At 65.4% G+C, this 16,347-nt stretch overlaps 1 protein-coding gene across 1 annotated transcript; it reads right to left on the reverse strand.

The window, feature by feature from the left end:
* CHLRE_09g392867v5 (uncharacterized protein) lies at window positions 1-15,236 on the reverse strand. Its single transcript, XM_001695114.2, has 9 exons — window positions 14,344-15,236; window positions 13,300-14,247; window positions 11,314-13,188; window positions 10,857-11,198; window positions 6,712-10,722; window positions 5,533-6,609; window positions 4,335-5,432; window positions 1,654-4,225; window positions 1-1,530 (listed from the first exon to the last, which is right to left on the reverse strand). The coding sequence occupies exons 1-9, from the start codon at window positions 14,498-14,500 to the stop codon at window positions 441-443; spliced, it is 13,170 nt and encodes a 4,389-aa protein (XP_001695166.2). The 5' UTR covers window positions 14,501-15,236; the 3' UTR covers window positions 1-440.
* Window positions 15,237-16,347: the final 1,111 nt, after the last annotated feature.

Genomic DNA, 16,347 nt, shown 5'->3' on the forward strand with positions numbered 1-16,347 from the left:
GCTGGCAGGCTGTTACAGGCTAGGTTGCACGTGTGATGCCACCCATCTTTCCCCTTCCACAACCTACCCTTCCGCGCTAGCATCCCAAGTGCACAAGACCTGAAACGTTACCATGAACCACACGGATTACAAACGCCCTTCTGGGGCTGAAGTCAGTCTTAGGTCGTCTCCGGTTTCAGGGCCAACAATCTGGGTTGCCGCGCCCAATCCAAACAAACATGAATTCATGTCTTGTGGTATTACGAGGTTAGGACCTGGCCGCCAAGACGACAACACACAGCACGCACACAATGAATGCAGGGCTGTCGCACACGTCACGCATGTGTGCAGCCCCCTTGTGTAGGTAACACGCAATGAAGTGTTCACTTCCTAATCTGCTATGTACGATTCACAAATCGACTCAAATCAACTAACTGGAGCATTGCGTTTAACACGCCTTATTAGGCGGTGGCCTGGCCCGCCGCCGCCACGTTCTGCTTGCGGCGGCGCATGACAATGAACACCACGATGAGGGTGATGACGATGGCGCCGCCCACCAGGCCCACCACCAGACCCACAATCAGGCCCGTGTTGCTCTTCTTCTTGTCCGAGGGAGGCGACGGCGCGGGGCCGGCGGTCACGTCGCTGCCGGGCGTGGCCGCCAGCTGCTGCTGCGCCACCAGGGTGGAGAGGGCGGAGCCGGTGTAGCTGCTGGTGAAGGACGCAGGGCTGATGGCGCCGCTGCCTAGGCCGGTGGCGGCGGTGGCAATGACGGTCGACTGCGCGACAATGACCTTGCTGGCCTCATTGATGATGTTGGTCAGTTCGGCCGCCGAGATGCTGGTGCCGGCGTTGATGGCGGTGATCAGCCTGGCCTGCTGGGCAGCCACCAGCGCGTTGCTGCCGGCGGCGGCGGCGGCCAGGGCCGTGGCCTGCGCCTGCAGCTGGGTGAACGGAGCGGGCGCCGTCTGCAGCAGGCGGCGGCCGGCGGCGCTGGTGGCGTTGGCGGTGAGGACGCTGTAGGTGACGTTGAGCAGCGCCAGGATGCTGGCGGGGTCGGTGGTGTTGATGGGCGCGATGCTGTCCTCCAGGACGGCCGCCAGCGCGTACTGGCCCGCGGCCAGGGCCTGCGCGGCGGTGATGTCGCGGCCGGCCACGGAGGTGTTCAGGCCGTCAAAGAACTTGGTGTACATGAGCAGGTTGGCGGCCACCATGCCCTCCACGTTCAGCACCGCCACGGCCGGCGTCTCCAGCGCCACAAAGCCCTTGACGTAGTAGTCGTAGGCCAGCAGCTGGACAGCGGTGCCGTAGGCGGAGGCGTTGACGGGCACGCCGAACAGGCGCAGGTAGTCCTTGTTGGTGTTGGCCAGGTCGGCCACGCTCTTCAGGTCCCACACCGAGGCCAGCGCGGTCACGGGCGACAGGACCAGGCCGGTCAGGCCGGCGGGCAGCGTGGAGGCCACCGTGTCGTCCGTGTACACGGCGCCGGTGACCGCGTCCTTGCAAGAGCCCTTGTAGGAGGCGTCCTTGCCGGCGTAGCTGGCCATGCCGCTGTGGGAGGGAAGAAGAGGGAGGGAGAGATGATAAGTACATGCGCACAACATTGTCCTGTGCAATGGCAATAGCAGGAGAACTCTCCAGTAAAGCAACCCTATTCACAAAGCAAGTACTCACGTGAAGTTGCCCGCGGTGGTGGTGACGGTGAGGTCGCCAATTAGCACGTTGCAGGACAGCGGGCCGGTGGCCAGACCGCGGGCCGAGTAGTTGGCGGTCGACAGCGGCGGCGAGGGGGGAGGCGAGGGCGCGGGCGACGGGGGAGGCGAGGGCGGGGGCGAGGGCACGGTGATGAGCGCGGGTGAGGGGCGGGGCACGTAGGCCGGGCCGGTGGCGCTGCCGGCACGCAGCACGGTCTGGCTGACAGCCACATCCACCGTGTCACCAGCCATGGGCTTGTAGGTGGCGGCGGCGGTGAGCGTGAGGCTCAGGCCGTCGGCGCTGACGGCGCAGGCCGACAGAGGGCTGGCGACGGCGCTGCCGTTGCGGGCAATGACCACGGCGGCATTGCAGTCGGCGGCAGCGGTGCTGGTGAGGACCGAGGCGGTGGGCAGGGCGACGGTGACGATGGTGGCGTTGGTGAGCGTGGCGGACACGATGTTGGGGGTGACCAGCACGCCGGCCTTGGAGGGCACGTAGGCGGTGGTGCCGTCAGCCAGGGTCAGGGCCCTCTGGCCGGGCACGATGTTCAGCACATCGCCGCCCACAAACGAGGCCGCGGGGATGGTCACCGCCAGCGTCACGCCGTCGGCGCCCAGGCTGCAGCTGCTCACGTTCTTGGCCACGCCGCCCGCACCCAGCAGCGCCAGCACCGCCTTGCAGTCGGCGCCAGTGGCCAGGGCGCTGGCGAAGGGCAGGCGCACAGTGATGGCGGTGGCGGAGGTCAGGTTGGCGTTGGCGAACAGCGCGGGGTTCACCACCTGCGCCGCCAGCTTGGGCACGTAGCTGGGGCCGGTGGCCAGCGCCGAGGAGCGCAGCTCGGCCTGCTCCGGCTTGATGTTGACGGTGTCGCCGGCGCTGAAGTTGCCAGCCGACAGCAGCTTCACCTGCAGGCCCAGGCGGTCGGGCATCAGCATGCAGGACGCCACAGTGCCGTTCTTGGTCACGCCCGCAGCCGTCTTGAACTCAATGGCGCGCAGGCAGTCGGGGACGGTGAAGTTGTCAGGGATGGCTGACACAGTCGGCAAGTTCAGCACCACAGTGGACGGGTCGACCAGGGTGGCGGTGGCGACGGTGGCGAAGACCGGCACGTCGGCGGCAGCGGGGTAGTAGGCGGCACCGCTGGCCTGGGGGCCCCAGCGCACGGCTGCGTTTCCGGACTTGATGTTCATCACGTCGCCGGCCTTGTAGATGGGGCTGGCGGTGTTGAGCACCACGCCCTTGGTGTCGGGCGTGAGGGCGCAGCTGGTGAAGGGGTTGACGGCGTCCACACCCGCCACATCCGTGTAGCGCACCGCGGCGTTGCAGTCGGCAGCGGCCGTGGCGGCGGGCAGGGAGCTGACCGCCGGCAGGCTGAAGGCGACTGAGGTGGGGGCAACCAGGGTAGCCTTGGCACCGAAGGGGCGCGGCGAGATGGTGGTGGCGGTGGGGTAGGGAACCAGGTTGGTGCCGCCCACGCCGCCCACCTTGGCCGAGGTCTGGTCCTTGACCACATTAATTGCGTCGCCGGGCACGTAGGCGTCCGCCGAGCTCAGGGTGATGGTGACCGATAGGCCATCTGGCGCAAGGGCGCAGCTGGCAATTGGGCTGGTGGTCTTGGTGGTGTTGCCGGCGCCGCTGAACACAAACACGGCGTCGCAGTCGGCCTTGGAGGTGAAGCTGACGGTGGTGACGGCGGCCATCGTGACCAGCACGGTGGTGGGCGCGGTCAGGATGGCATCATCAAAGTTGGCGTAGATGGGCTTGGTGGCGCCTGCTGCGCCGCTGGCGTACGCAATGCTGCCGACCAGGGCGGTGTTGCCGCTCTTGATCAGGACCTCATCGCCCGACACGAATGGCGTGCCGGCGGCCAGCGTCACAACCAGGTAGTAGCCGGTGGCGTCCGAGGCAACCGTGCAGGCGCCTGACACGGTGCGAGTGGTGGTGGGGGTGGCGGAGGCGCGGACGGTGACCACGGTCGAGCAGTCGTTGTCCGTCGCGATGGAGCTGACCACGGGCAGGGCAACCGACAGGGTGTTGGGGCCGACGGCGTAGGCCGCGTTGATGAAGCCGGGCGCAATCACCACGTCAGAGCTGCGCGCGATGTAGGCCTGGCCCGAGCTGCTGGTGGTGGCCACCAGGTACTTGTCGGTGTTGGCGCTGTCGGTGTTGGAGGCCAGGATGTTGATCTTGTCGCCCGCCTGGAAGACCTGGTCAGACGCCAGGGTGACCGTCAAGGTGGTGCTGCCGGAGCTGGACAGGCTGCAGGCGCCGGACGCAGACAGGGCCACGGTGCCGGAGCCGCGCTTGACCGACAGGATCTTGCCGCACTCGGTCGCGGTCAGCGCAGTGCTGACTGCCGCTCCGCCAGACGTGCTCCAGATAACACTGGTGACAGGAAGCGTGACCTCAATGGTGGTGGCGGTGGTTGCCTTGGCCGAGGCGATGGTGGGCTTGACAATCAGAGTGCTGCCGACCTTGTAGGCGGGGCCAGTGTCCGAGGCAGCACGCAGCCAGGGCGTGGCCTGGGTGCTCTGCAGCGTCACGGTGTCGCCTGTAGGGATGCGTTGAAGTGGACCGTGTGAGTTGTGATGCAAAGACAGCACGACACCATGCCCAGAGGACACCTGCCCATGCGCCTGCTGCCCAAGTCCCTGCCTTACCGTCGGCGTAGGCGGTGCCGAGGCTGACGGTGAGCAGCGTCTTGGTGGTGTCCAGGACGCAGGGGGCGGTGACGGTGGAGGAGATAGTGCGGCCTCCCGTGAGGCTCAGGATGGCGCCGCACTGAGCGGCGGTGAGGGCGGTGGAGCCGACCGAGCTGGCGGCGGGCAGGGCGACCTCGTACACCAGCGAGTCGATGGCGGTGGCGGTGTACAGGTTGGGGTCGATGGTCACCGCTGTGGCCTTGGCCACAAACGCCAGCGAGCCGGCCTTGAGCGGGTTGGTGGTGGCGGCCAGCGAGTTGGCGGCCGCAATGTTGACCGCGTCAGTGCCGGCGTAGGGCGTGGCCTTGTCCAGGTTCACGGTCAGCGTGGTGCCGGCCACGGAGCAGGGCGAGGTGGCGGCCAGGGTCTTGGCGGGGGTGAAGGTGACAATCTTGTTGCAGTCGTCCACGGTGGCCGGGGTGGTGGTGATGGTGCCGGTGGCGGACAGAGTCACCTTGACCTGGGTGGGCGAGGCGGCGGCAGCCGACACAATCGAAGGGCCAATGGTGACGACCGCGGCCGAGGCAGCTGCGTTCAGTGTCGCCACAGTGGTGTACTTGGGCGAGGTGTTGGCCACGGCGGCGGCGGTGGCTGCACCGCGCAGGTTGGCGCTGTTGCCAAAGCCGACGTCGATGCGGTCGCCGGTCGCATACGAGCTCACGGTTGTGTCGAGGGTCAGGGTGATTGTGGTGCCGCTGCCGCTGAGGACGCAGGGCGCAACGCCAGCGCCAGGGGCGACCAAGGTCCGCGCGATGGTGGAGCCGGAGGGGATGACGCGGATGACGCTGTCACAGTTGTCCTTGGTGGGCGTGGCGCCGTCGGCAGCAAGAATCTCAGCGGGGGAGGCAGCCAGGTCGTACATCTTGACGGGGAAGGGCAGGGTCACCACGATGGTGTTGGCAGCGGTGGAAGTGGCCGACACGAAGAAGCTGAGCGTGACGGTCACGGCGCTGGCCGAGGGCGTGTACAGGGGCCCAGACAGCTCGTAGCCGGGGCCAACGTCGGACTTCCAGGCGCGCAGCAGGGTCTGGCCCGATGCAATGTTGACAGTGTCGCCTGTAAGGTTCACAAGAGGACACTTGCTCAGCACCGGTGCAACGGAGGGAGGCATGGATGGCGACTAGAGGCTACACCGACTTCCCAAGCAATCACTCACCCGGAGCGAAGTCGGCGGCCAGCGTCAGGGTGAGGGTGAGGAAGTCGGACGAGATGGCGCACGAGGCCACGGACTTGCCGGCAGGCAGCGCCACAAGGCTTGCGCACTGCTGCTGCGTGGGCGCCGAGATGACGGTGCCGGTGCTGTCGATCAGCTGGCTGGTCACAGGCAGCGTCACGGCGATGGTACGGGCACCGGTGGCGGAGGCAGAAACAATGCGTGGCTCAATGACCACGGGCATGCGGCGAGGCACGTACAGCGCCTGGACATTGGTGCCCACACGCAGCGGCTTGGCAGCGGCAGTGGCGCCATTCAGACCGGCGTTCTTGTCCCACACGTCGACGGCGTCGCCGGCAGCGTAAGAGGCGCCCAGCTTGATGGTCAGGAGGGTGTCGCCGGCGCTGGTGGTTCCCAGTAGGCAGGCGGCGCCGCTGAACAGCGTGCGGCAGTTGGAGGGCGTGGCGCAGGCCGAGACGCCGGCGCTGTTGGTCTTGCCGGCCAAGAGCACCGTCAGCACGTCGGCGCACTCTACGTCCGTGAGCGAGGCCACCTTGGTGGCGCTGTTGGTAGCGCCGCTGTAGAAGCTGCTAGTGGCGGGCAGCACCACCGCAATGGTGGTGCTGTCCACGGTGTAGGCGGACACGAGGGCGGGCGACACGGTGGCGGCAGCGGCCAGGGCGGCGTAGTCTGTCAGCGTGGCTGCGGCGGTGGCGTACTTGAGCAGGTTGGGGGCGCCTGCAATGTTGACGGCGTCCCCGGCGGCGAACTGGTCCACGGTGGCGGTGACCAGCTGCGTTTCGGCGTCATAGACGCAGCTGCTGATGGTGCGCGTTGGTGTGAAGGCCAGGAAGTTGGCGCAGGTGTTGCCGGTGGTGATGGTGCTGGGCGCCGGCAGCTTGATCTCCACCTGGTTGGAGGCGATGGCCTTGGCGGACACAATGCTCTGGCCCGGCGTGACCACGTCGTACACAGGAATGGAGCCGGTGACGTACAGCGGGCCGGTGTTGTCAGAGCCACCGAAGAGCTGCAGCTTGGTCGCGTCGGCGCTGCTGGTCGCAACCACCACCACGGACACACCTGCAGAAACGGGAGGCCGATTCAGGCATTTGGAAGGCAGGCATAAGGCAGGCATACGGCGTCAGCTACCACCTTCAGCAGGAAACCCGCTTCTGTACTCACCCTTGCCGGTCGTGAAGTCGGAGGCGCCCAGGGCCTGGTTCAGGGTCAGCGTCAGGACGGCTCCGTTGGCGTCGCTTGAGATGGAGCAAGCGCCCGTGTTGGCCTGGGTCTTGTCAGTCGCGTCGTCCACGCGGACCTTGATGCCGGTTGTCGCGCAGTTAACAGTGCCCAGGTTGCTGGTGAGGGGCAGCTGCATCTTGATGACCGCCGCGGAGGCGATGGTGGTCGCGACGGCCGAAGTGATGGCAGGCCGGATCAGCAGGGCATCGGGCAGTGGCGCAAAGGCCAGGCGGTTGGCGGCGGTGGCCGAGTCGGCCTTGAGCAGGCTCTGGCCGGCCTTGATGTTGATCAGGTCCTTGACCGCGTACGTGTTGGCGTTGGTGGTGGAGGCGGCGGCGGCGGCCAGTGTCAGGTAGAAGGTCTGCTTGTCGGCGCCCAGGTAGCAGGCGGAGAAGACCGCCGCGGTCTTGGGCGTGGTGGTGCCGGTGGCGTACAGCTGGAAGATGTTGTTGCAGTCGGCGGGGGACAGGCCGGAGCTGGGCACGGAGGCGGCCACGGGCAGCGTCACCTGGAGCGACTTGGGGCCAGTCAGGGTGGCGGAGCTGATGGAGGGGTAGATTACGACGGCACCGCTGGGCTTGGTGGTGTACAGAAGAGTGATGGCAGCTGTGGGCTTCAGGTAGTTGGTCGCGGCGGCGGCGGCCTGGTCCGCGGCCACCGACAGGGTGGTGCCGGGCACCCAGTTCGCGGTGGCCAGAGTCACGGTGGTGGTGTACGGTGCAGTGAAATCAGAGCCCGGGTTGCTGCAGCCGGCAATGGTCGCAGTGCCGCCAGTGAGGCTGAAGATTGTCGAGCAGTCCGCAGGAGAAGCGATGTCATCATCGCAGGTGTCGCCGGTGGTGCCCTTGGAGCAACCGGTGAAGCTCCCAGTGCAAGTGGGAACCACCAGGCCGGTGCCGCCACAAGAGAAGGTTATTGCGCAATTTGCGGTGCCAGTGAAGGGGCTCTTGCAAGTGGGGGCGGTGGATGCAGTGCAGGTAGGTCCGGTAGCCGAGACGCAAGCGAACTTTCCACTGGAACTACATGTTGGCATGCCAGATATCCAGCCTGTGCAGAGCGCTGCGTCACTGACGGCTGTTGCCGTCATTGTTGAAGACGTGTAGCAAGTGGGGTCCAGGTCGATGCTTGAAGCACTATCATCACAGTTGTTGCCATTTGCTGCGCTGAAAGCCGAGCCACTGGCACATCGTGCCGCAGTAGTCAAGGAGCTGCTGTAGCACACAGCGGAGATGCCCGCACCACACGCAGCTGTGCCGCCGTCAGTTGTTGCTGCAGCACACCCGGGTCCGTTTCCAGCAGTGGCAATGGAGCCTGGAGATCCACCAGTGATGCACGCCGCGGTTGTGCTGGCGGGGCAGGTAACGGTTGGCGCTGCGCACGTCAGGCCAACCGTCGGGTCAGTTGCCGTGCAAGTGTAGGTGCCAGCAGCCGAACAAGCTGGAGAGCCGGATTGGCAGGTAGCGGTTCCGCTACTGCAAGTGACGGCACCGCCTGTGCATGTCGGAGCACCCTTGATGATCTTGCTCTGAATAGGCAGAGCCACAACAATGGTCCGAGGTCCAGTGGCGACGGCTGACACGAAGGTGGGCTTGATGGTAACGGTGCTGGCTGCACCAATGGCTGTGCCTGACGCGCTGCCCGCTTTAATCAGTCCCGCCGCGTTAGCGAGTGACACCGCGCCCGCAACATAGCCGGCTGTCAGTGTGATCTGCAGGATGCTGTTGGGGCTGGAGGTGGTGCCGATGAGCTTGCAGGAGGCGGCGGTGTTGGCGGTGGAGAAGGTCACGGGCGAGCAGCCGCTGGAGATGTCGGCCATGTAGCTGGACATGGGCAGCGTCACCTCCAGCACGTTGGTGGCGACGGCGGTGGCGGTCATGATGCTGCTGCCCCAGGTGGTGGCGCCGGCGTTCAGGGACTTGGCGGTGCCAGTGGCCATGGGCGCCCAGGCGGTGCTGCCCACCGTGAGGGCCGTCTGGGCGGCCTTGAAGTCCACCTTCCAGGCGGTGGCGGTCAGGCTGGCGCTGACAGTCACGGTCAGGTAGATGCCGGTGCCGTCCAGGGCCAGGCTGCAGCCAGACTCCGCGGGGCCATTGTTGTTGTCGGTGACGGACACAATGCTCGAGCAGGTGCCGGCGGCCAGGGTACTGGCGTAAGGCAGCACCACCACAAACTTCTTGTCGTCGATGGCGTAGGCGCCGGTCAGGTAGGCAGGCTGGATGTTGATGGCGGCGGTGGCCGCGTAGATCTTGCTGCCCGTGGTGGTTGTCAGGGCATTCTGAGCGCCCTTGAGCGTCACCGTGTCGGAGGCGAGCAAGGCCTCGTTGGTGGTGCCGGTCACGGTGGTGGCGGACGCGACGCTGCAGACGCCGTTGAAGGTCTTCATGGCGCCGTTGGCCGCCTTGATCTCAATGATGTCGCTGCAGGTGGGGTTGCCGCCAGAAGTGACAGCGTAGGGCAGCGTCAGCGTGAACGTGTTGGCACCGCTGATGACGGCCGAAGTCAGGTAGCCAGGCAGGACCGAGCTGGCCGCAGACAGGGCAGCAATGATGGTGCCAGTGGTGCCGGCACCGCCTAAGATCTTCACGCTGGCGCTGGAGGCAACCGCAGTGAACTGCACGGTGGTTGTGCCGGGCGTGTAGGTGGAGGTGGTGGTGATGGTCAGCACGGTGCCGGACAGTGCGCACGAGCCGGTGGCCGCCAGGGTACCAGACGCGACGGTGAGCAGTGTGTCGCAGTCGGTCTTGTCCAGCGAGGCGACAGAGACGCCGGCCTTAATCAGGGTGATGGGCACGGGGAGGGTAACCTTGATCTCCGTGGCCTTGGTGGCGATGGACGAGGTCACGTAGCCCAGAGCAATGGGCGTGGCAGTGGTAGCCTGGACGTAGGGGGCGTTGCCACCAGCGCTGCCGATGAGCAGGACGGTGTTGCCGGACTTGATGCGGACCGTGTCGCCGGGAGCGAAGGACTCGGTGGCGGCAAGATTGACGGTCAGCAGGGTGGTAGCCAGGGTGCAGGGCGTGCCGGAGTCCAGGGTGCGGGGCTTGGTGGCGTCGCCGCCGTTCAGCACCTCCACAATGGTGTCGCAGGTGGCCTTTGTTAATGTGGCACCGTTGACCGTGGAGGTGAAGGGCAGGGTCACTACAATTGAGGTGGCCGAGCGGGCCGCAGCCGACGTCAGGTACGCGGGGCTGATGGGCGCAGCCGTGCCGGCCTTGTAGGCGGGGCCGGTAGTGCCGGTGCCCGAGACCAGGGTGGTCTGGCCACCGCTGTTGATGGTGACGGTGGTCTGGTCCGTGATGGCGGAGTTTAGCGTGAGGCTCAGGACGGCGCCGGTGATGACGCAGTTGGTGCCGGACTTGACAGTCTTGCTGTTGGTAAAGGTGAGGATGGTGTTGCAGACGGTATCCGAGACGGACAGCACCGCGGAGCCGCTGACCACAAAGGTGCTGGCCGCGGGCAGGGTGATGAGGATGGTGTCGCCTGCGGACGCGACCGCCTTGTACAGGTTGGGCACGATGACGGCGGCGGTGGCCAGCGCCTTGTAGGCGGGAGCGGTGTTGGCGCTGCCGGCCAGCAGCAGGGCGTTGGTGTCCTTGAAGTTGAAGGTGTCGCCGCCAGTGTAAACATCGCTGTTGTTGCCCAGCAGCTTCACGGTCAGGGTGGTGCCGGCAAGCGAGCACGAGGCGAGGCCCTTGGCGGTGGTGCCGGCCTTGACCTCCAGCACGGTGGCGCACTGCGCGGCGGTCAGGGTGCTGCCCAGGGAAGAGCCGTCCGCAGCAAAGAGACCGCTGGTGACGGGCAGGGTCACGACAACGGTGTCGGGGGCGGTGGCGACCACGTCTGACGACAGGTAAGCGGGGTTGATGGTGATGGTGCGCGGTTGGTAGGCGGGGCCGGAGGAGCTGCCCGCAAGCAGCATGGTGTTGGTCGTCAGCACGTTGATCGTTTGGCCTGCAACAGGTGACATGCGACAATGATGTCCGATTAATGGGGGCATTAACGGGAGTTACGTAACCCACGAGTGCAAGGCAGGTTGCTGCAACAACAGTGTGCATATACGCCGGCCTGTACACCCTGGCCCTCACCTGGCGCATAGGTCGTGCCGGCGAGCGTGACAATCAGCTGGCTGCTGCTAGTGGTGTTGAGGTCGCAGGCGTTGCCACTGCCAACCAGGGAACCACTGCTCATGGCCAGGACAGTGTCGCAGTCCGCCTTGACAAGGCCCGCGGTCGCGGAACCGGACTTGACGAAAGTGCTGGCCGCAGGCAGGGACACAACCACGACCGAGGTGGAGGTGGCCTTGGCGCTCACGAAGGTGGGGTTGAGGATGTTGGCAGGCGAGGTGGCCAGGGGCTGGAAGAAAAGCGCGGAGGCGCCGGTGCCCAGGCGCAGAGCCGTGTTGGTGGACTTGACGTTCAGGCGGTCACCTAGCACCATACAGCAAGAGTACCATGAGTTAGATACGTGACAAGTCAATGGAGAATGGCCTGGGCCTGAAGCCTTTGTGCAAGTAACCGCACATCGCCACGGCTCATGACTCACCAGGAACAAAGGCGCTGGCCAGGTCCAGGGTCAGGGTGGTGCCGGAGGCGGTACAGGCGGCGAAGGGGCTGGACTTGCCGGACAGGTCTAGCGCGGCATTGCAGGCGTCGGCGGTGAGCGGGTTGGGCACCGGCGAGGACATGGCGGCGGGCAGGGTCACCAGCAGGCGGGTGCTGGTGGTGACCTGCACAGCGCCGATGGTGGGCTGGATGGTGGCGGCGGTGGCGCCGGACACGGGCTGGTACAGGGCGCCGGTGGACGAGGTGCCGCGCAGCGCTGAGTTGAGGGCGTTGATGTTGATGGTGTCGCCAATGGTGTAGGAGCCGCTCAGCGTCACGGTCAGCAGGGTGCCGTTGTTGCTCAGGGCGCAATTGGATGTGGCGGCGGTGAGCACCAGGAAGGAGCAGCTGGAGCCGGTCAGGTCGGAGGCCACGGGCAGCGGCACGATGATGGTGGTGGGCGAGGTGATGTGCGCGCTGGTGATGGCGGGCGACACCTCGGTGGCGCTGCTGAGGGCGGGGTAGCTGGGGCCGTTGGCGGCGCCCAGCACCTTGAGCAGCGTCTGGTCAGACCGGATGTTCAGCTTGTCGGTGGAGACCCAGGAGCTGGTGGTCAGGGTCACGGTCAGGCCGTCCGTCGACAGCGTGCAGGCGGAGAAGGGGCTGGCGCGCGCGGTGCCGGAAGAGTTAAACAGCGTAAACACGTTGTTGCAGGAGGAGGAGAAGCCGTCCACTGCAGCCGCGGCCACCGACAGCTTGACGATGATGGTGTTGGCAGCTGTCAGGTAGGCGCCGGCAAGCTTGGCCTCGCTGATGGTGAGGGCGGAGCCGCGGGGCACAAAGGCTGGGCTGTCGCTAGAGCCAGAGCCGGCGGCGAGCAGGAATAGCTGGCTGCTCTTCACGTTGATGGTGGTGACACCCGAGGTGACGGAGCCCGCGCTGGCAAGCAGGAAGCTGATGCCGGTGCCGTCGGCGCTGAGCGTGCAGTTGGTGAAGGGCGTGGCGAGCCCGGACACGTCGAAGGCGCCGTTGCAGATGGACTGGTTGAAGGCGGAGGCGGAAGTGGGTGCCGATAGCGACACAAACACGTTGGTGTTGCTGATCAGCGCGGTGGACACGACAGTGGGCGTGATGACGATGGCGGTGCCGGCGTGGACAAAGGCCGGGCCTGAAGCGGACAGGGAGCCCAGGAAGGCGCTGTTGCCGGACTTGACGTTGATGCGGTCACCCGCGGTGTAGGAGGCCGTGGAGGCAATGGTGAGCGTCAGCGTGGTGCCGCCAGAGATGGAGCAGGCGCTGAAGGGAGCAGTCCTGGACGCGCCGGCAGCAGAGACCAGGTCAAACGCGGCGTTGCAGACGGTGCCGTTGTTGGTGGAGGCCGGCAGGTTGGCGGCGTACGGCAGGGCCACAACAATGGTGGAGGAGGCGGTCAGCATGGCGGTGGTGGCGGCCGTGAGGATGGGGTTGATGGGCGTCAGCAGCACGCCATAGGCGGTGGTGTTGGCGAACGTCAGCTTGGTCTGGCCCGACTTGGGGGTGACCTGGTCGCCCACCACGTAGATGCCGGCGGTCATGTTGAGCACCAGCGTGTTGTTGGAGCCGATGGAGCAGCCGGTCCAGGGGCTCACACGCGAGGTGGTGCCGGAGGCGTCCAGCAGGTCAAACGCGTCGCCGCACTCGGAGGCAGAGATGGTGGCGGGGAGCGCGCTGGCTAGGGGCAGCTGCACAGTGACCTGGGTGGCGGATGTCAGCACAGCCGAGCTGAAGCCAGGCACGATGGCAACGGGGGTGGAGGCGGCGATGTAGTTGGGGCCCAGGGTGACGGAGGCGCCCGCGCGCAGCTGCCACTGGCCGGTGCGCACGTTCACGGTGTCACCTACGGACAGATGGATCGGCACAACGTTGTTCATACTGCTGACGTGGTCTCGAAGTGGCGTACCTTGCATTCAACAAGTCAGGCTCTCAATTGCCATGCACACGTGCTTACCGGCAGCGTAGGCGGCGCCAAGGGTAACGAGCAGGGCCTTGCCATCAGCGGACAGCACACAGCCCGAAATGGCCTTTGCGGCGGTGGAGTTGGCGGCGGCAATGATGACGGAGCGCGCGCAGTCGTCAGCGGAGTAGGGGGCGGGGATGGAGGAGACCACCGGCAGGCCGACACGGACGACGGAGGCGGCGACCAGGATGGCGGTGGAGAGGGTGGGCAGCACACTGACGGCCTGGGGCACGTAGGCGGTGCTGCCCACCTGCAGCAGCGACTGGCCGCTCTTGACGTTGAAGATGTCGCCAGCCGTGTAGGTGGAGGCGGAGGCCAGGGTCAGGACCAGGGCGGTGTTGTTGGACGCCAGGGCGCAGGCCGAGAAGGGGCTGGACTTGGACGCAGAGGAGCCCGCCGCGCGCAGCTCAAAGGCTCCGTTGCAGCCCGCCGCATCCAGAGTCCCGCTAGCCGTGCTGGAAACTGGCAGCTGTACGGTAATGCTGGTGGCTGAAGTCAGGGACGCGGAGAGGACGGTGGGGGCAATCACCAGCGCGGAAGCAGGGGGCAGGAACAGCGGCGAAGACGCGGACTGGTCGCCGGTGCGCAACAGGGTTTGGTTGGCCTTGATGGTCACGGTCAGGCCATCAGAGTAGGTGGTGCCGTTGGCGAACGTGGCGGTGATGGCGGTGACAGCAGGGCCGGCCATGCAGGCAGACAGGGCCGTGGGCAGGGCCGTGCCGCTCTTAAGGGCTACCGTGAAGATGGAGTTGCACACGTCTGCGCTGGCGTTGGCCGGGAGGGAGACGGGCGCTGAGGCACCGATGAGGATGGTGGTGGTGGTGGCCAGCGACACGGTGGTGAGGGTGGGGCGGATGACACTTCCAGCCGCTGACTTGGTGTAGCTGGTGGCCCCGTTCTTTAGCGTGCTCTGACCGGCAACAACATTCACCACGTCGCCTGCGATTGGGTTGCACAAATTATGTTTAAGCCTTGCGCGATTTAGGCGGCCACACCACACAGCTACTACGCACCGTGCAATTCCCAAATACTCACCAGGGGCATAGGTGCCGGAGCTGGTTAGCGTCAGGGTTAGCGTGTCCGCAGCCAGCAGGCAGGCTGAGAAGGGGCTGGCCTTCACCGCGCCCGCCGCCGACAGCAGCTGCACCGCCGCGCCGCAGATGGTCATGTTTGTGGCGTACCCATCCGGCATGGTGTTGCCAGAAGACAGCGGCAGCTTCACCACCAGGCTGGACGCGGTCGTCAGGGTCGCGGCACCCAGCACTGGCTGCACTGCCGCAGCCGCAGCTGCTGGCACAAAGGGAACCCCCGCCGTGGTGTTGAGTGTGGTCTGATTGACCTTGATGTTCAGCTGGTCGCCGGCGGCGTAGCTGACGCCGCTGGCCAGAATCAGAGTCACGGAGGTTGTGCCGCTGACAGTGCAGTTGGCGAAGGGAGACGCGGCCTTGGTCGCGTTGTTTGAGTCAAAGTAAGCGAATGCTGCCCGACAATCTGTAGAAGTGGTAACGTTTGATAGCGTAGCCATAATAGTGTTCGAGGCTGTGAGGACAGCTGAGCTCAACGTCTGGCCATGTGCCGCGGCAGCGCACAGCACTACAAGCGCTAGGGGCAGCGCAAGCCGCCTGAGCCGGACCAGGGGCGAAGACGCCGCCATGGTGGCTGACCTAATAGAGTTAGGTGGAGTCTTATCGAGGCCTATGGAAACGCACTCAAGTTGCAAGGCATGCGGTATCGTTGAGAAAGTGTGGTACAGACGCCCTTTTGCACTTGTTTATGTTTAGGAGCGTTGAATCTCAAAAGCTATCACTAAGCGCCGTGCGAAGGCGTGCTATAGTCCGTAGGCAGGGTGCAGGGGGAGCCAGGCAGCGAGCGGGGCAGGGCGAGGCAGGCCGGAGCGGTGATCTAAGGACCGGCGATGTGGCCTATCTAAGGATACGTACGCATGCATGACACTACCACAAAACGACTTACACAAACACTGAATCACATACATATTACGCTCTCGTTTGCTTACAAGAATTAAAGGTTACAAGCACATGCTAAGGCTAACCAGCAGGTAGGTGGATCGGTTTTCTCAGGTTCATCTAAGAGTAACCTCATCAAGCTACACCTATGTTGACGTCGATTTGGATACCGGTTTAATCGGTTTTCGGCGAGTGGCACTGCTGGCTCGATTGCGCGTGACATCGAAGAGTAGCAGTGTGTGGGAACATGTTTTGGGGGTTTTTAATGGCCCGAGCCCTAGAGTGTGGGAAGGTTCCCCGGAGCGTCGAGAACGGGCGCTTTCGGCAGGACCTACCAGGTCACGCCTGGTCACGGACACATTGACACCCGCCCGCCCTGCAGCTGCACGAATGCCACTTAATCCCCCACTACGTGACATCATGAGGTATAATTAGTATAGAGATTAAGCCACGCTGGTACACTGTGCATCGATTGCATTCCATCCAGGTGAGTGGCGCTGTGCAGCAGGGTCGGGCACCTGCTGGCGCCATTCACCTGGATGGAATGCACCGTAGCAGCTCGCTGCTCATCCCCGTCGCGAACTGGCCGGTCACGGTGTGTGGCGGCCAGGTTGAGCGTGAGCACGTTCCTTACCGCCCGACAGCACGCAGGGGTTGGTGGTGGCGTGCGTGCAGGGTGGGACGGCGGCTGCCCTCGACGCCGCCGACCAGCACCTCAACGACGCTGTTGCACTGCGCCTGGGTGCGGGTCCAAGAGGCGCTGGCGCCCACGTTGGAGGTGAAGGGCAACGACACAACCATCCAGCTGCGTCAGCGAGCGCGCCACAGCGGGTGAGGTCAGGAAGCCGGGGCTGATGGCGATAGGGGAGCCGGCCGGCACGAAGGCCGGGCCGGAGGTGCCGGTGCCGGCCACCAGCAGCTTGGTCTGGCTCGTCACGATGTTGACGGTGGTGGTGCCGGTAATGGCGGTGTTGAGGGTGATGGTAAGCGTGGAGCCGGTGATGTTGCAGGCGGTGTCGGTCTTGGCGGTGCGCACGGGGTTGAACACTAGGAAGTCGCAGTTGGCGGCGGCGAT

This window comes from Chlamydomonas reinhardtii, chromosome 9 (genome assembly GCF_000002595.2).
Source record: "Chlamydomonas reinhardtii strain CC-503 cw92 mt+ chromosome 9, whole genome shotgun sequence".
Classification (NCBI taxonomy): Eukaryota; Viridiplantae; Chlorophyta; class Chlorophyceae; order Chlamydomonadales; family Chlamydomonadaceae; genus Chlamydomonas; species Chlamydomonas reinhardtii.

Excerpts from the sequence above, each read along its gene's own strand:
- CHLRE_09g392867v5 (XM_001695114.2), bottom strand. The coding sequence starts at position 14,500 with ATGCCGGATGGGTACGCCACAAACATGACCATCTGCGGCGCGGCGGTG. Across the intron at positions 4,226-4,334 it reads CGGCACCGCCTACGCCGACG|GCGACACCGTGACGCTGCAG; the intron begins GTAAGGCAGGGA and ends GCATCCCTACAG. Across the intron at positions 1,531-1,653 it reads ACCACCGCGGGCAACTTCAC|CGGCATGGCCAGCTACGCCG; the intron begins GTGAGTACTTGC and ends TCCCTCCCACAG.